The following is a 19,410-nucleotide window of genomic DNA, read 5'->3' on the forward strand; positions in this document are numbered from 1 at the left end:
TCTCCTTTTCCTACTCCAAAAAGGAAAAGCCACAGTAAGAGCTCAGGATCAGCTACAACACACAGCTCTAACAGGTCCCAAGTGATCTCCAGAAAGAACTTGTTGCTGCTAAGGTGTTTACATGATGTACTATGAGATAAGCATGCATCTTCAGAGTTCTAGTCAAACAAACCAATAGAAAAGAATTAAATCCACATTAAAGCAAAGTCATTTAAACGTGGCTGTTCTCTACAACAGGAACAAGAAGGAAAAGTGACTCACCCATTCCGACACATGGAGCCTTCTCATTTACCTTTAACAATTATTTAGCGTTTCAGACAGATATAATGATATCAAGAAGACACGCCGAGGGATAACTCAGGCCACTGGAGCAGCAATGTCAAAAGGTGCACAAATGTATGTGCACGATGTCGTCTCCACCCTTAACAGCAGAAACATGAAAGGCAGAAGGAAATGGCTATGAGGTTTCCTACATACTTTTTCTTTGAGCCTTTGTGACTTTTCTCCGTTTTCTCAGTTGATCTTTCCCTTGAGTGACTTGAATCTCTCGAGTCCACCGATTCTCTGGATTTATCCCGTTTAAGATCTCTTTCCTTATGTTTTTTACGGCGCTCAATATCAAGGCGCAGGTCAACAGGGTCATCCTTATACTTCCCTTCAGCCTACAAATGCAGGGAAGAGGGGAGAGTTTAATACAAAGGTTTACAGTGCACTAGTTAAGCACCATTACTTTGCTATTGACTGCACAGACTTCTGGAGAACAGGAGTTTATCTAAGTACTAATCAATACTCCAGTTTAAAATGTAAAATAATGCACTATTAGCTTCTCGTTTGTCAGACTGCAATTTTCCTACTGCTTTCTAAGACTTTTAACTTCTATTCTCCTCTTTTAAACAGCATTACAACAAATAGCCTGACAACAGGGGAGGGAGAACGACAAAGCTGACACTTACTGTACACCACAGCCAGTGAGAGATGAGAACAACTTGGAAATTCAACTGATTATGGATCAGAACTACAGCATGTGCAAAATGCCTAACAGCCTGTGGGTGTTTGTTACTGAACAGCAGCATGTGCCCTGTCCTGCTGACAGACATCACCTAGCGGGGTGCCAGGGACTTTAATCACTAGGCCTGGAAGCAACCCTTAAGGAGAAGAAGCTGTTCGCTGCTTGGAGATAGCCAAGATCATGATTACTGATCAAAGTGTAAGAGATGGAGGCCACTGAAATGCAGCAGCCAGGTTCATGTGGGAGAATGCCAACATCCCACTGCTATGCAGCCTTTAATATGTCTATGAAGATTTAGTGTGTGGCAGATGTCACCTGGAGCCTTTCTTGCCCCTGGACTGGCAGGCACCATGTGAAAGATGCTGAGAAGTCACTGCAGATGGAGGTGTGCATTCCTCCACACAGTCCCAGCAAGTCTGCTAATGTGAGCTGACCCTGGTGTTTCACAAAGCAAAACCCAACCAGGTGTGTGAAACACTCCACAAATAGCTTTGTTTTTTCTTTACAGTGGTAATTTAAAAAAGATCTGGTAACAGTTGCTTTGAGTTCTGTTTAAATTGCTACTTAAACAATGGGTTAAGATAGTTTCTTTGCAAAATGAAAAGTGGTGTTACCTGCATATACTTAAGACCAGCGGCACCTGGATGAGATTCTGCTGACTGCACACACAGGAGCAGCAAACTGACAGTGGCTGTGGTTCTGACAAACATTTAGCAGTATGGCTGCAGGAAGCCTGTACACGACGTTGCTATCAACAACATACAGCCTCCAGGGGTGGCTACCTCATTTACACAATGCTAATCTTGGGAACTGTAGGACTTTCTATGCAACATACATCATATTAATTGTCTTGAATTAAATACAAAAGGATTAGTAATTCTCTAGCTATGAAATTTTTTTACTTACATGAGTTTCTAAACACTTTTTTGTTTAAATAAATATGTCAAATAACGCAGGAGTGAGAGCAGGCGTTTTGTTTTGGTATTTTGCTCTTCTACTTTCCCCAGGCAAAGAGCTTTTATTTCTACTCTGAGAATAAAACTGCTCCCAACACGATGGATGACAGATAAGTGACAAAATCAGCAGCAGCTCCCTTATGTGGTACAGCAAACACCTATTTGGGTTTGCGAGGGCACGTCTGTTTCACGGAAGGCTGGCGAGCTGTTTGGAAACCACGTTTATAACACACTCTGCCAAGCTGATGCTCAAGAGTTCAGGCCCATCAAATCCATCTCACCATCGTCCATGTCAAGCCACAAGTGTGTTTGGAAAAAATCGAAAACAAATATGAAACAAGTAAGGTTTCAGCAGGACTGTTTAAAATCTCTTCAATGTAAATATGTATGAAGGTGAATAAACAAAGGTTAAAATCCCAAACATTTCATGTGAAGCCATTTTTATGATTGTTTACAGCGAGTGCAATGGCTTAACATTCATCTACTCAGAAAAGCTAACACACTAAATTCCAAATGGTCTGGCTCTACTCAAACAAGTGCTGAATGTTAAAGTAACAGCAATCAACAGCAACGGTACAGTAAGTTGTTAGAACAACATCTATCATCTGCTTAATAGTGTACTCGGTTTAGATAAGTATTTAGTTTTACTTTCCTCTCTTTGACATGCATGTCTGTTTGAAAACATGGTTGGAAATAGCGCATGTATACAATTGATTTAATCATACTTACAAGCAGAAAAATATCACAAAAAGTTTCTTCTCTCATCATGGGCACTTGTTCCAAAAATCCTCTCTTTTTTTCTCTCAAGCTCACCTCAATTGACTTTGGGGTCATTTACCATAGTCTAACCACTTCACAAAGGTTGTTGATACATTTTTATTAAAAATTAACCCTTTGTAGTTCATTTTTAGAATTATGCCCATCCTTAAAAGAAAAACACAAACTTAAGTAGAGAGTAATTTAAACAAAAACATCACTGTTAAGTTCATGCCCAATGCACTCATTTTGTTGAATTAAACTAGTCAGAGTAACAGTTCACCTTGAAGCCAGGCTCTCGGGAGCTTTTCGATTCCTCTTGAGAGAATCCATGTTTTCTAAAAGTACTGGGAGATATATCTATCCTCCTAAAAAGCAAAGAAGGTACACAGATAGAATCTTGGTCATAGGAAGAATCTGAAGCTTTCAGAGCAAATGGCATTTCAAGCAGACCAACATTTCCAGAGGTACATGAAACTGCCCATGTTTCTTCCCCCTTTTTCTCCCCCCTGAAGGTAGTTATAGACTTGAATTATTCTGGAATTACTCCAGAGTTTAAGAGAACAAAATCTGAAACTCCCCTGAAATGTTAAGGCAGCACCAACCTGTGGATTTCAGGGCTCTTCTTGTTTTTAGCTGCATCTTGTTCCATTCCTTTCTTTAGATATTTGGTAAAGCGTTCATTCAGTGTCATTCCTGAAGAGCCAAAGTGATGCTCTGTTGGGGGGTAGAGTGAACAACGCCAAAATATTACTACCATTTTGGTAAAAAGACAAAGCACATCAGTCCTACAGCTTGGTCAAGGTCAGAGGCAGGAAACACGAAGCACTGGTGAGGAGCTCTAACTAATGTTGCTGGCAAATCTCTATCTTGAAATTAGAATTTCCTCGAGTCACAAATCCACTAGAATCCACAAATTTTAAGTCACGGACTCCCTGAACACTGCTCAGGTAAAACTAAGAACCCCTCTTCTGCCTTTCCAGAAGAAAAGTTGTATGATCAGGCTGCTATTCTCATCTATGGCATATCTGCTGGAAAACAACTCTGTGAGCATTAACAAGAGCGCATAAACCCCATTTATCTGAACAAGGGAGGAGCAAACCTTCAGCTGAGGACACAGGGACTTCCCACCTACCTCTTACATGATGGACGATAGTCACTATATGCTGAGCAAACAGTTCAGAAGGGCTCCTCTGAGACTGAGCAGACTGAATATGATGGAAAATGGAACGGAATTCCTGCTCCTTTTTGTTGCTGTGCACCAGGTCACGACACAGCTTGCGTTCCTGAGCCAATATGCCACTTGGACTAGAAAAAGAACAGACCACATGAAATACAAGAACAGGGGGAAGGGAAGCACAGTTTAAGGTGATTAATGTTTCCCAAGTTGGAAGCTGACTGCGTTATTTTATGTTGTCTTATGAAGACACCTCAGAAGACTCAATAGCACGAGCAGGACACATTTAAACATCTCTAAAACACACTGATCTGGGTTACTGGGATAATTTAGGTCACTTGTTATTCTGTATTGAGTGCAGGTATTAAACGCTGACATCCTGGGAAACACTTCCGAAATGTTAGATTTACCTCTAACATCCCAGTGTGTAACACTGGCTACTGCTGTACAGTTTATTTGCTGAAATAACTTTTTCCTGTCTTAAGATTTCTTCAAGCAACGCTGAAGCGTCTCTCAGAGTTTCAGTACTACTATGGTGAGAATAAGAGTAGTTAAACACACCTCAGAGAATCAACTGTCAGTGAAGCAGCACTGTAACTTTACTGTACCACTAAGCTTCTAGCAGCAAGAAGCCACTGAGTAACTAACTCTTACCTGAACCCGATGCAGAAGCATTGACACTCTGAAACAATCTTACACCGAGTTGTAGAAGACGTTAGGAAAAGTTCTTTAACCCTCATGCTATACTTTCACCATCTGCAAACTGGTAACCCCTCTAACCTCCCACCACGGGAGAAAAAGGGTCACACAAGTATTATAATGCCAGAAAAAAATTCATCTCTATCTCCAAAACATGCAAATGGTGACGCAATATTATTCGGCCTTCCTCACACTTGGCAAGTCTAGGAGGATCTCAGGAAGAGAAACAGGAAAACACCACAACTTGGACTTCCACTTACCGTGCAAGATCTTCATCGAAGGAATCCATTCGGATATTGACCTGGGCCTCACGTGTAATAGAAAAGGAGGATTTGCCAGGAGTTAGCCCTTCTACTTTGGTGCCTGGTTTCTCCTTCACCTCAGAAGTCTTCCTTGGTGGGGGGGAAGAACTTTTCTCCTGGCTTGATTTGTAAGTGGTCACTCTGAAATTCTTCTCAGGAACAAAGCCCCTGTGACCTGGTTCAGCTCTCTTGGATGCTGGTCTCTCCTCTTTCTTTGATCGTTCTGAATAGCTTTCCTCCTCCATTTCCTCAGGTTTCCTTTGCTTCTCTTTTCCGGGTGGCAAGAACACCACGCCTTCCCATTTTCCTGGTCTCTCCTCCTCTTGACTTTTACTTGAAGTTGCTACAACTTTAGACATAAATTTGGGCTCTTCCTCAAATTCCGAATCTTTTCGGCCCTTTGCCTTGTCTTTCTTTTCCTGGTCATCTGTTTCCTCTTTGCCATAATGGCCTTCCTTGTGGAACTCCGGGGCCTTGAGCTTGTCAAATTCATCCCGGAACTTGTAGCGCTTGGGCGACTGGCTGCCGCGGTATCCCTTCTCCGAGTCCGCTTTGGAGGCATAGGACTCGGATTTTGCCTTTCCATCTGCTGATCCCACCTCCGAGAAATTCCCTTTCTCTTTACTTTTCTCTTTTTCAACATTTGTTACTTTCTGTTCTTTGTCTTTCCCATTCTCAGTCTTCTGCTCTTCCAGATACCTGGTCACAGAACAGACATTACAGTAGTTCTCTTATTACAAAAAAAAACAAAGAGGTTCATTCTTCAGTTGAAAACAGGCAAATTTTAGAGAACACCAAGCTATGCATGGACAGAAAGCTGTGTCTAGGCCCTAAAATACTTAAAAGGTAAAGCAGATTTACTCAGCCTGGATTTAGACTTCTAGTTCTCAACAAATTCAGCAAATGTAGAAGACAATGGATATGCAGAACTGGTGAGATGAGGCTTAAGAACAAATAAAAACCAGCTTACCCACAGATTCATTTGAAGGAAAATAGTAACATCTTACCCAATCGCTTTATTTACTTACAAACCTGCTTCAGGAGAACAACACATCAAAACTTTCAAACTGGGCTGTTCTGCTTTAAACAACACACTGGAAATAAAAGCCTCAAAAGCTACTTCAAATTTTGGATGCAAGTTTCATGGGTAAGCTAAATATTTCCTGACAGACTGTAAATACAAATAAAAGCAAAAAGGTTAACAGAGGAGAATATTGATTCTGCTGGGAGAAGACAAAACACTTGTAGTGAGAACAACAGTTTAAAGCATCAGAACTGTGGTTTAAAGCATTCATGAGGAAACAGCAGTAAAGGCCTCACACATTAGTTCAGTGCTTTGGAAAGCCCAAACACGAGTTACGGCTTCCCCCCCTCCCCTTTCTTTTTAAGTTTCAGACATCCTTGATATAGAATCAGTTCAAAATAACTTTGAGAATAAGAAAAGATTTAACAGCACTTGTGAATGTTACCTTGTTAATGAATCTTTTAAAGCAAAGTGTCACACATGAACCTGCAGTGGGCTAACCAGGCAAACCACCATGGGAAGCTTCCCTATGGAAGGATGTCTTAGATTTAGGAATGAGCTTAGTGCTTTAGTTTCTCATACTACCCACAACCACAGGCACAAGCACTGCAACTAAACCTGCCTTAGCTTGCTTTGCAGCAGGGCATGCAGTAAGATTTCATTACATTTATCTAATTTATAGCATCTAATGCAATTCAAGAATGCAATACTATAAAATGACTTTAAGTGGAAAGTAACACAGAAATGCAAGCTTCCCGTGGGCACTGTTAGGTTGCCAGAAAACCTCATCCAGCACATCTTCACTTCAAGTGTTCCCAAGCTATGAACACTTCAGCAACTATCCAGGACAGAAAACTAACTCCAGCTTCCCACAACACAGGGCAAGGTCTGTGTTTCATTCTGCAATTCAGACAATACCAGGTCATAAGAGCTGGCACCCTGCTGGGATGGCACCCTGCTGGGATGGCACCCTGCACACCCTGGGGGCTCGTTCCAGCTGGAGCCTGCACAGTGAGAACCCTTGCAGGGCTCCTGGAGTGTGTCTACACAAAACCACCGCAGCACAACGAACACATCACTTGCCTTTTGGAGAAGGCTCCTCCTCCAGGAGCTGTGGTTTCCTCCTTCTGAGATGTACTGTAAATGGAACTCACTGGTGTTGGACTTTTACACACAGGGCTCTTCCTGGTCGGGCTCAAACCTGCCGAGCCGTGGTCAAAGGGACTCTGATGAGAACCTGCCTGAAAGGAGGTGCCGCTGCTGCTGCTGCTTTGTAAAGCAGAGCTCATCTGGGATGGGTTGGAGAGTGGAGGGCTCGACTTTTGCAATGGACTTGGCCGAGGAGAACGACGCCTCACCACAACCGACTGGAGAGGGCTTTTTAGTGCAGGACTGCGTTCCCTCGGGCTAAGCTCAGACACAGAAGCTCTTGAGGTTGAACTTGTACCATAGGTGCTCATCTCCTGCCACGGTTTTGATCCCTCAGACGCCTTGACATCTTGAGCCACTGCTCCTGAAAACGGCTGCTCCTTAGACTCATCACCTTGGTTATCTCCTGCAGGCTGAGATGCCCGGTTATCCTTGGAAGAGGACTTCTTCTCCTTTCCAGATTTCCGCTTAGAAGACTCCACTCGGCTGTGATTCGAGGAGGAGCGGGAGGAGGAAGACCTCCTCGACCGATCAGAAGATGACTTATCGGAATTCCTAGAATGACTTCTAGACCTGGGCGAAGGAGACCTTCTCTTGGGGGAACGAGAGCGCGACCTCCCTCTACGCGGGCTGTACGCTTGGCGGTAGTTTTGCCAGTTTGACCTGTAATTGCCATATCCTCCTCGGTTGTACTGGCCCCAGGGATAAAACCCTCGATTTCGGCCTCGAAAATAATATGGTCTCCTGTAGCCTCTGTTATGCCCTCGGAAATCCCGGTTTTGATAGACTCTCGGATGGTTCCTTTCCCTGTTGTGAGATGGAGAATACGATCGGGAACGGGACCTAGAACTGAGGAAAAGAAAAAAAAAAAATCACACAAATGTTTTAAAGTCACAACTTTTTACCTGAAGTTTTATAGAAAAGTAGCCGAAAACTGCATTTCTCAAGTTTTATAAGTAATTTCTTTGGTTTACCCTCGTCCAGTTGAGGTATTACACTTTGCCCTCAATAAATTGCAGTGGAAATAACTAGTATCTGTGATACCACCAAACAAATGTTGGAGTTCAGGATCGCTGCAGAGACCATGATAACTACACGTTGCTTAGTTTTCCTAGGATGAACATGGCTGTTACCCAGCTTCAGAAAAAGAAGTGACATCTTCCAAACTTCCAGCCCTTTACAGCTCAAAGCCATGGTTACACCTCACCATAGAGCTCTCTTGTTCTTTTCTGTTACTGGAACAGACCCAAGATCATCTTCTTGTGTCCCAAGTTCTCGTGTGCTTTTGAAATTCTGATTATCGAGATGAAATCCCGCTTCTTTGCCAGGTGAGTTATATGAATTACCACATCTCCACACAGGAGGAGCAGCACCGGGGCAAACGGCACACTGCTCTATAGGTTTAAGGTTCCACAGGTGCACCTCTTGCCCCAGTTTGGAAGCTGGAACTCCAAGCGAGTGGGACAGCAGAGGGATGCACCCGTTTCCAGGCTGAGGCCACAAGGTGGCACTGCTCGGTGTCCCTGTGCTCACCACCACCCCAAACACGAACACTCACAGGGCACAACTGAGCCCAAAACCTGTCAGAATACAGCGAAGGGGCAAAACGCCATCGTTCCAACAGTCCCTCCCATGGAAGTTGTGCAGCTGCAGCTGTGTGACTGTTCAAAAGCCGCACTGTAGCTCAGGATTAAATGCCAGCTTTGCAGGATTTCACAGCTGTTGGAAAAACAAACCTCTGCTCAAAGCCTGAGATTTGAGCAAGTTTGCCTTGGTAAAACAGAGGAGGTGTCCAAGCTAGTACAGTTAAATAGAGAAAGCGATTTTTCCAAATGGAATTTGAGTAAATAATGTTCACTGAAACCATTCCCACTTTCCATTTTCACTTCTTGGTCTCCTTGGTCACGCTCCAGCACACATGTACTGACTCTTTCAGACTGGCAAAGCACAACTCACTGCTGCCCCCTCTCCGCTCACACCCCAAACCCCCATAACGGGAGGGAACACAACGCTGCTGCTGGAATTCCTACCAGACGAGCATAAATACATGCAGAGATGGACTTTAGTTCTGTGTTTATTTCTTCCACCTATCAAATACACATTATAGTTTAGCAGGAAACTGTCTGTTCCTACTGTAGCCAAACAACTTCTCTGAGACACTTCCTCATTTGAGCAACAATAGGAAGGAAAAGCAGAGAGGCAGATGGGAAAACACAACTGTAAGGAGCCCCAGTCGAAGGCACTACCACCAAACATGCTCCTGTTTTCAGACAACTGCTGCATTTGTGATCAATTACCAGCAAGGGACCTGTTGAACACAGCTTCCAAAATCTGCTCCATCGTTTTAGAGAGGCTGCAGCAGGGAGATTTCACCCTGCCAGCCCCAGCTGATACACACGGCTCCAGTTACGAAGCACCCACAATCTTACAACAGGTAAAACCAAAAAATCAAGCCAGAAAGAAAACAAGGAAAAGCAGGCAGACTCCGGCATGGCAAAATGACTTAGAACAAAGAGCAAACCTGCCAAAAGAAGAGTAAAACATTTTGTGGTGTCTGCTGAAGTACATAATAATGGACGTTCATGCCAAAATACCACGAGACCTACCTCAGAAAACATCCTAACGCCATACAAGGTGACTTGTCTGTACTAACCCCTTCCATTTGGATTCTCATTGACAAAGCACAAGTGGATTCAGCAGCAGCACAGAGGAAACGATCATGCTTGCACAGGGTGCCTTTGTTTTCAACTGTCAAAGTTCCTGCACAGCTAGGCAGATATTCCCAAATGACTCTTCCAGCATTCCAGCTTCTTTCGGCAAAGAACTCGGTTTGACTCAAGTCTCCGCCTCTATTCAGTTTTGTCATGTCCTTCTCTCTCCAACTGTACATTTATTAGAGCCTCTGTGTTTCAAACATCTCTTTAACTGTTAACAGTTACGTGTGTTCGCAGTCTAATGATGTGTGTTATTAATTTAAGATCAGTGAGAAAGCAGCTGAACACCACTATACCCAGTCCAACTGGAACGCCTTTGCCAGCTACATAATGCTCAGCCAAAAGAAAAGGAAAACACAGATATCCTGATATCCAGGGAAGACATGAGCCTGTTCAGAAGCAATGCTGGGACGCAAGAACAACTATTACAAACATTAATGAGTTCTCCAAGTTAACTGCAGTGACATTTATCTACTTTATCCATCCAGAACAATCACTGCTGTAAGACATAGCAGTATATTAAATGGACAATAAAACTCATTTCAATTAAGTTTTAGAAAGAGGGAGAAAACATGTAATAGCTGCAAAGTCTGGGCTCAATTACATTAAAAGCTTAAAAAAACCAGCCAAAGATGTTCAACACCACAAAGGAGCATATTTTGCTATGGACCTTCCCAACTCTTCTTGCCCACTTTGGCTATGAAACACATACTTAAAACTCTCTCACAGCAAAGTTAAATGTGTGAACAGAAGCAACATCTCAAAGTGATCCCAAGCCAGGATTAAAAACAAGCATTTTTTGCACTATGTCCTGTCTTGGCAGTTTCAAACATCACCATCAGCCACGAATACTTTGAACACAGGCAAGCGGAGCTCAGAGACTGTGTGTACTTCACTCTAGGGAAAGCCCAACAGGCTATCCTGTTACAGACAGCAGCAGCAGAACATGGGAAGAAACCCACATGCGTTTTGACACAGGCTTCTATTAATACCTTTGAGGAAAAACCAAGTACAGAAGTCTTCTGTAAGGGACCAGCCTAAAAAGGCCATTAACAACACCCCCCTGTTAAATGTACCCCTCACAACATGAACTATATTAACCAAAACACCTTCTGATTGAACTGTACATTGGAGCATCTGTATTCACATCAGGGAAAAAGGAAAGTTATTGTTCACCAAAAACATGCCAGAGAGACCAGATTAAGAGCTCAAAAGAAATATCTTGACAATTCATTCTCCCAGCTCATTGAAAACACTTCAAAACAGTCCAGGTTGGCAGGAAACAGGATGCTATCTGGCCTAGAATCTAATTAGAGTCGTTCCCTGGAAAAGAATTAAGTGACAAACCATCTGAACAGGACAGAAAGGAGGAGGAGTTACACCCCTTGGCTCCGGAGCTGCAGGCACTTACCTGAGTCTGCGCTTTCTTGACCGTGAGACAGAACGGGAACGGGAGCGGGACTTGGAGAAGGAGCGGGAGCGGGATCTCGATCCAGACCTCGAACGGGAAGAGCGGGACCCAGACTTTGACTTGTTAGTTTTAGACATCTTTGCAAGCACCCGTCAGCTGTACCTGAATGAAACAGGGGAAAGCATGTGGAAAATGAAGTCAGGTTTGAGAGAGCAGACATGGGCAGCCTGACCAGCTCCAGAGGGACACGAAGCTGGGTAAGGCTGGAAATGGGAATGTTGGAAGCGGCTGCCTAAGGAACAGATCAATGGTGTTGGGCTCAGAATAAAGGTGTATTTCAGGAGGAAATCTGCAAAGAGACAAAAGGCTTTCACCCCGGAGTAATGACAAATATGAGTGCTAGAGCTGAAAGCAGCAAGTTAGTGCAAAGGCCAGGAGCAGGCAGAGGCCACGCTGCTGGCTCAAGCAGGAACACCTTTAGAGCCAACCCACTGCATTTCAGTCACATCACTGACAATACAGCCAAGCTGCCACTGCTTTAAAGAACAGTGAAGAAACCCAAAGGCTTACCGTCAAAGAACTAAAAACCCAACCCCAAAGTCTTCTCTGAATTGGGAGAGGGAATCATGAACACAAATGATAATCCAAGATCCAGGAATATAACCCTGTTTGCAGAGCTCTGCCTCGCACTGAGCACTCAGGTTAAACCCTGGACGGACGTGTCCTGTCTGCTTGTGGAGTTTATGCAGTTGCTATCATCAGTTACCAGCGTGTATCATCCAGGGAGGAGTTCTGTTGCAGCCAAAATAATTCAGACGTCCTTCCAAATATTCACAGACCCAGAAGAGACTATGGTGTAGCATTAAATGACTCTGAATAGCTATAGTTATGAACTCAGGCATGTATGCAGGTAAAGAGTCCCTTAAAAGACGGTTCAGGGAATAGTTTGACCATGTAATTGTTTCAGTTACACCTTACCTGATCTGTTTGCTTGTAAACATCGACTCTGCACCAACAAGCAAGACTTTCTAATGGATTTTCATTATCTTAACTCCAGGGAAAGAAAAATATTGAAGACTACTAAGAGAGAGTTGTGTGTGTCACACAGTTTACATCTGAAGGTTGCTACAAATATTGATGAGATCCAAGGTGCTTTATTTCCTCCAGCCAGGCAGATTTGCCTGTCGGTATCCAAAAGACTCAAATTCATAACACAGTTTGGCAGCTTCTGACAGAGACCTTCCCAAACCTTCCCCTTCCTGCTACCAATAACCTCCTTCTGCAACCCCCCCATCCACCAGCAGCGGCTGTGGAAGCAAACCCAGCATGCTGGAGGTGGGTCGGAAGAGCTGTAGTGCCCCTTCCACCAGCCATCACAGTGCTCCTCAGCTGTAGTTAATAGCTGACCTACTTCAGCACTGGATCCAGCCACAAACAAAATTCCTTACAATTTAAAAGTCGATCATGCTGCAAAATGTGCTCCAGCTTTGGAATCCCTGTTGGTTCCAGGATAATTCTTCAGCTTAAATGGAAAATGCTTCTGGGCCCTGACTTGGCAAGGAGGCAGGGGACTCCACTCCTGAGATTAAGTTGCCAGATTCCTTCCTATTTCCATTCCTAGAAATGGGACGTTTCAGCCGTGGGCTGGGAAAGGGACTAAGTGGTAGCTTGAGTCGTGCTTGGACTGCCGAGTATTCCACATGAGCAGTTGATAATCAAGATCTCTGCAATTCCAGAGGTAGCTGATGAGGCTGGGAAGAAAATGTGCTCTCTTTAAACAATACCTAAGTTTCGTTCACAGTATCAGAAGCAATTTATTTAGCACTGAACAGAATTCCTTAGGAATTTCTACAAGAAATTACATTTTCTCCCCCTTAATTAGTAAACTATTGCATAGCTGGAAATAATTTGGGCAGAGAAAGAAAACTATCAGTGTCCTGGTAGATTTACAGTTCTGCTTCTATTGTGCATGTTCAACAGCAAAATTATAGATACTGAAAGAGTTTCTTACCTTGGTGACTTAGCACCCACAGTGGATCTGTGTACAGTGTCCTGATTTGTGGAATTTTACACAGAATGAGTGAAAGATGACATTATAAGCAGAGGAAAAGCCAGACACAGAGCTTCCAGGTTACAACTGAGTGTACTTTCTGTCAGGACACATCCCCAGCTTTAGCAAACCAGAACACTGAAGTGATGCTCCTAGTTCTGCAGAGCTTGGTTCACAGCTGGACACATTCTCATGCATACGTGAGCACTGATTTCTCTGCAGGTCTGTCCATCTGCACTCCACACAAACACAACTCACATCTGAAGCTTTAGGCTGCAACACCCACATGAGCAAAACGAAGGCCACCACCAATGGCACTGTGAGGAAATCTGACCTCGGTTTTAATCAGCTCACTGAAAAGGCAACTTGCTGTTACACTCTTCTATCCTCTTGCTTGGGATTGCTGAGCTAGCCTCATCCTTTCAAAAGCATCACTGGCAGGTCACGGACACCTCCTGTAACATGAATCATCGGGGGGGTTTTGCCTCAACTTGTACTTTCCAAAGAGCTGTTCCAGAATCATTCCCCACTAAGTTGTTCCGGCTCCAGGTAGAGGTGGCATGCCCGGAAAGGCTTAAAACTTGCCTTTGCATTTCCAGGATACATCCAAGGGCTGTTTAATAAATCCAGGAGGAGAATTTTAGGTGCTGCTGATTTAGGTGCAGACACTTCAGCTGCAGTGGTGTTAATAAAAGGCTCATATAGGAAAAATCTAATTGATGTTTTTACCACACACAGCAGCCCCCCACTGCCTGTGGCTTGGAGATCCCTTAATCCACTGTTAAAGCAAGAATTCCTTGGCTTCTGCTGCCTTAGGAGAGAATAAAACACTGCACAAGTGCACGAGATCATGGAGTCCCCAAGAAAAATGAGCCTCAGTAGCTGCTGTGATGGTGCAGAGATCAGGCACTGGAAGTTATTTTAATTACTTATTTCAATGACTAAAAAAGCATCTCAAATGATGAAATGAACAAAGAGGCACTGCGACAGCAAACTGCCAAAACCTGAGCATCTGTGACACAAATGCTCTGCAATGCTCATCGCCCACACTCCAAAAGAGGGAAAAACCTGAGCTTGCTCTGGCAATGAGGGAAGGTTTGTAAAGACAAGATTTGCATGAACTGAGTGTTGCATAAAGGTTATCGACAAACTCCTCAGCAGAAGTGAGTAATGAGTAAGAGTCAGAAAGAAAAAAGGAACTATATTAGAACAATTTTATCCTCTTTTTTCAACTGCTGATTAAAAATAGAGACACTGAGGTACAGAAACCCATCAAGTACTTTTGCTGCTGCATCCATTTGAAGCACATTCCAGTGGCCTGACCTGCAACGTCTTCACTTGGAGTCACTCTCCAAAGCCAAGTTACATACATGGTGAGCAGATATTCCAGCTACTGCCAGGGCACTTCCAGGAACAGAAATGGGAAGTTGGCTTGAATTTTAAAAACCATGTTACATGTTCCTGTTCTTCCCTTTCACCGTCCTAAAGGTGCTGGATCAATCCAACTGAAGTAGTTTAATATATTCCACACTAGAAAGTATGCAGGGAAAAAAATATGTGTCCTGTTCTATGAGGAAAAACTGAATTGTACCAGGGATGGAAATCAAATGCATGGTCCTTTTACAGGGAAAGAATGGATGGGAGGCTCTGAATTGCCTCTCTAAATCAATTTTATTGATACATGAAACCAGGGTGGAAAAAAAAGAGCTATATTCCATGAAGATACCAAGAATATATCCCACAAACTGTGTAACGTCAGGACAGCTCTCAACTAAATGAGAACCCTGCAGTTCAAGAATAAATTACACTTTAACATATTATCATCTCTAAGTTTATTGACACTGAACTCTGTACTGCTTGAAATACTTTACTAATGTGATTAAACCAGAGATTTCCCCACAGCTCTGTTGCATCTCCTCTGAAATCAATCATTTCTCCAAGGAAAAGCACATTCTTAGAGCTGACTGACCAAGCAGTGTACAAGTGGCAACAACTCTTTATAAAACCTGAGAAAGCCCCAAGAAAGATTTTAAAGTATCACTCGCTTTGGGCTGTTGAAGAGTCTTTGTGTTTTACTTTGATCCACAGCCCTTTCCAGCCAAACACGAGTTTGGAATGTGTGACGTGTGCCAAAAGCTCCCTTGTCATGGAAGGGGTTTTATCTTTGTCAATATTTTTAAAGTTGATTCATTCCTACCAGCTGAGGTAACTCCTACTGGAATAGAAACTGAGTTGCTATGCTCTGTCAGCACTCAAAAGGTTAAACAAGCTCAAGGTTGGACTCATTTCAGCTCCCCTGTGTCAACACTGCAGTTGTAAACGTATTGTGGCACACATCTAGTTGTGCTAAGAATTAATGACTGACCCGGATAAAACGTGTTCAGCTGCTGAGCAGAAAAAGCCCAACTGTGCTGAAAGAATCTGTTCTTATAAAACACCCCAAAGATTACTCTGCTTTTAAAGAGCTGCCTGTAAATGAAGCAAACTGTGAAAGTAATGGCAGCTGTGATTACCTCCCCGTTTAGATCTTTCCACCCACCACGATGCTGTGCCCCCAGATCACAAGTGCATCCAGCCCCACAGGGGAGGATGCTGCTTTTTGAAACCCTAGAAGGTAAAACGTGTGTGTTCCTGAGTGGGGACTGCAGTTGGAAGCATTCACAGTGCTACGGAGACTTGTGGTTAGCAATCTGCTCTGCCAGTGGTCCTGTTTCCTTCCTGCTTACAGCTACACAACCGCCTTCCCACGACACCAGCTCCAGCTCTGCCTTGAAAGGGACACTGGTGATCGCTGCTGCCTGATCCGGGTCTCCTGAAACACTGCCACGAGTTGTCAGAATTGGGGGGTTTATGATCTGTCTTTTCCAAAGAGCCACTTCCAAGCTGTCCAGTAGATCTTCCCAAGCAACGCGGTCTCACATCCCAAAATACCAGCACTCATCCTAAGTGTGCCAAGTTTAAAAGTGCTGGTAAAGTACCACCCTACTGGAAAGCAGACACTTGACAGCTTGTTTATCTGCCATAAAACTAGACTGGGTAACATAGCTCGTAATTCAACACACACCAAGTCTGAAGAAACAATTTGTATTCCAAATCAGTTTGCTAAATGCACTCCTATGACACAGATTTAAAACCAGTTGCATTTACTACAAGCCAGACCTGAAATCGTTGAAGCTGGTCAGTGGAACAAAGCATCAGTCTAACAGCTAGTTGGTTAGTCTGCTCAAAGTGCACTGCCAGTGCAAATTGTTAAGCATTATAATATTTTAGATTCTTATTGTAAGAAACATGGACATTTCTGCAGAAAACACCGAAATCTGCAGATTCCCACATATTGTGAGTGCCACCAACTCAAAGGTGTAAGTTCGGTGTTGTCTGAAAATGAGCAACAGCCAAAGCTTCACTTTGAACAGCAAGACTCAAACGGGCAAACATTTCTAGATGATGTTAAGGTCCTTTCCAACCCTAACTACTCTATGATTCAACTGTTTGGAATCCTTCCTCCACAGATTATGGAAAGTAAAGGCAGAGGGTTTGCTTGAGCTGTGGAAGTCTTTGACAGCAATCAGTAACTGGAGTGAATTTGATTTCTCACAGGAGAACATTGCCACATTGCTTCTATCCCCTTTCTGGCAGCAAAGACTTCCCACCCTGACCCCAAAGGCATACACGCGGAGCTCTTCAAACCTGTTTCTTGTGAAGTAAAGCAGGCAACACAAGCTGAGCATTTCTGCATGGTGTTTTACCAGTATTTATACAAGCTACTTCATTCTGGAAGTTCTTGAGCTGCTTTAAAAGAACTTTCTTTGCCATGCTACAAATGGTGCCATTCAGAGAGGGAAGACTCTTACAGAGGTGGCAATACAGTAGAGAACAAGTTCTAGTCATGAACTAATAAGACTCTTGTCATCACAAAACTGTTGTGAAGCTTTAACATCTACAAAGAAAAAGCAATAAAGTCATGGTTTCTAAGGATCTTACCCAAACAGGACCCATCCTGCTGATGGTAAGCAACAGAAGTCATCTACCAACTGAAGACAAAGGCCAAAGTCAACCCTCTTTGATGTTCAACAGTAACCTTTGTGGATGGATTTCTGCAGATCCACTTCTATTCCTTAAAGAACTAGAATGACAATTAACCCAGATGTCTCTGAGGATATTTCTGTCAATGTGCAGTTTGACTAATTACTACCTTAGCAACCAGGCCCGTGTAGAAAGTTCCCATCCTGCCAATACAATGAATTATTCATCTACAACCTAAACTTGATCCATGCCATAACAGAGTTTACTAATGTCCTGCTTTACAAGAGTACTTTTAATCCAGGCTGATCCTGTGACCCCATTCATACAAGCCCTACTGACGAATAAGGGGGGGTTGAGATGGAGAACCAGCAGCCTGGAAGCCTCTCACTCTCACAATAAGGGTTTCCTAAAACTTGGAGGTGATTTCAAGCAGCCAAGTTTGCCTTCTCCATTTCTAAATCCTCATGGCAATTCACCACCCCACTCAAAGAGGTGAAAACAATGGAAGAGCAAATGCTCCTACAAAGCCACCAGAAGGGACTTTGCCCAGAAGACAAACTTTTCTCATGAAACACTGTCAGGAAAGTTAATGTTTCACCTGTTTTAAGTCTCCTGACAGAACTCAAAAGAACAGCTCAACTTTGCTCCACAGCAATGAAAAGAATCACTGTCAAGAGTCTCTTACTGCTGGACACTTCCACAGCTTCGGAACTGCATTATTCAGAACAGTTAAGGAGAACTTTTATGGCCACTTCTTCCAGGACATCCCAGATTATTTCACAAAATTGATCTATTTTACCCTTATATTTACCAGCTATTTGGAAAGAGAAGCCAAAGTCATTCCACAACGTGAGGATGAGTTTCTTCTTCAGAACCTGTTTAAGTCCTTTTTGCACAGCAACATTAACCATGACAAAAGAATTCAACTGATACAGCTCAACTTGCAGCATGCCCAGGATAGACAGGATATAAGAAGGTATATTCCAAATCCCAAGACAGGCAGTTTTAGCAGTTTTGAAGGTGTTATTTTCTGTTGTGTTCCTACCTGCTTGAGCAGGTTCACACCTTGCACCCTGCAACAATCAGGTTTCACTGCCTCAGCTCCGTCAGTTATGAAATCAGGAAGCAAACCTGAAATGAGAAGAAAATGCATTGAAACATCTTTGCACATACAATGCTGTACCTGCTGCCACCCCTGATCAACAGGAGCCGAGCTTCCTTAAGCTGTCATCCAGTGCTGCACCCAAAATGTCCATCAGATTTGAAGTACTTCAACAGAGCACATAGGTTCATAGGTTCACAGAGCAAAGGTCCATCACCCACTTCACCATGAATATTGATGTGCTTTTATGAAGAACAGAGGTTTTAAAATGGTTATTCAAGCTTTCACAATTTTAAGTCTACTTTTTCCCTCCTCCTCCTCCTCCCCTGCTCCCATCCCCTCTCCTGTTACATACATACTAATTGCTGTCATTACACCTGTACAGCCAAATGGAAGTAACTTCTCTCAGCTCATTTGTACAATCTTACTGGATTCGGGACTAAGGGTTTTCCCATATTGCTAAAGACAATCCACAAGCCAAGAGAAACAATTGTTTTCCTGACAAATTCATCCAGCAGCATATCTCCATCTTCCAAGGGTGCCACCAGCCCGCTGCGAGCTGTTTTGACAGGTCTACAATTACATTTTATTGTGCACTGCGAGAGGGGGGGAAGTTTTGAAAGAGAAAACAACAGTAAACACTCAGAAACGACTTCATGATAGTAAACCTCTGCTCTAACAGCAAGGATGTCATTTACTCTGGGTTCAACCACAAAATAAACTTCTTTAAAGCTACTGATTTCTTCATTTACTTCACAGAAAAAGGTTTCAAGGCTACCTGAAGATTAGACCACCTCTGGAATGGTGCTTTAGTCCTATTCTCACCCCAGAGGTTTAGTGTGTTCTAAATCATGCTTACCAATCTCTGAAAATAGCCAAATAAAGACCACCACACCACAGACCTGGTTTTACTGCTGTCCATCCATCTAACCTCCACGGAAGAGGGAAATCTTGTCTTTTACCTTAAAGACCTTTGACATTCAGCCTTTCACAGTGGCTACCAGGAAAATGAAACTGCCAGAACCATTCTTTCCCACT

The 19,410-nt window shown here is 43.3% G+C and overlaps 1 protein-coding gene across 3 annotated transcripts in view; it reads right to left on the reverse strand.

Annotated features, from left to right (window-relative positions):
• THRAP3 (thyroid hormone receptor associated protein 3) overlaps positions 1 to 19,410 on the reverse strand; it is a 32,279-nt gene that overhangs the window by 3,663 nt on the left and 9,206 nt on the right. For all 3 annotated transcript variants that reach the window (XR_003994200.1, XR_003994201.1, XM_030504792.1), the window contains exons 3-10: positions 18,316 to 18,401; positions 11,198 to 11,359; positions 7,007 to 7,921; positions 4,858 to 5,598; positions 3,857 to 4,029; positions 3,327 to 3,438; positions 3,005 to 3,089; positions 478 to 662 (exon numbers count right to left, since the gene is read on the reverse strand). Coding sequence is in view for 1 of the 3 variants with exons in the window: in XM_030504792.1 (XP_030360652.1) it covers positions 478 to 662; positions 3,005 to 3,089; positions 3,327 to 3,438; positions 3,857 to 4,029; positions 4,858 to 5,598; positions 7,007 to 7,921; positions 11,198 to 11,334 (2,348 nt within the window). In the remaining 2 variants the exon portion in view is untranslated. The remainder of the gene's footprint in view (positions 1 to 477; positions 663 to 3,004; positions 3,090 to 3,326; positions 3,439 to 3,856; positions 4,030 to 4,857; positions 5,599 to 7,006; positions 7,922 to 11,197; positions 11,360 to 18,315; positions 18,402 to 19,410) is intronic.

The sequence above is a fragment of the Strigops habroptila genome, chromosome 12 (assembly GCF_004027225.2).
Source record: "Strigops habroptila isolate Jane chromosome 12, bStrHab1.2.pri, whole genome shotgun sequence".
Taxonomy (NCBI): domain Eukaryota; kingdom Metazoa; phylum Chordata; class Aves; order Psittaciformes; family Psittacidae; genus Strigops; species Strigops habroptila.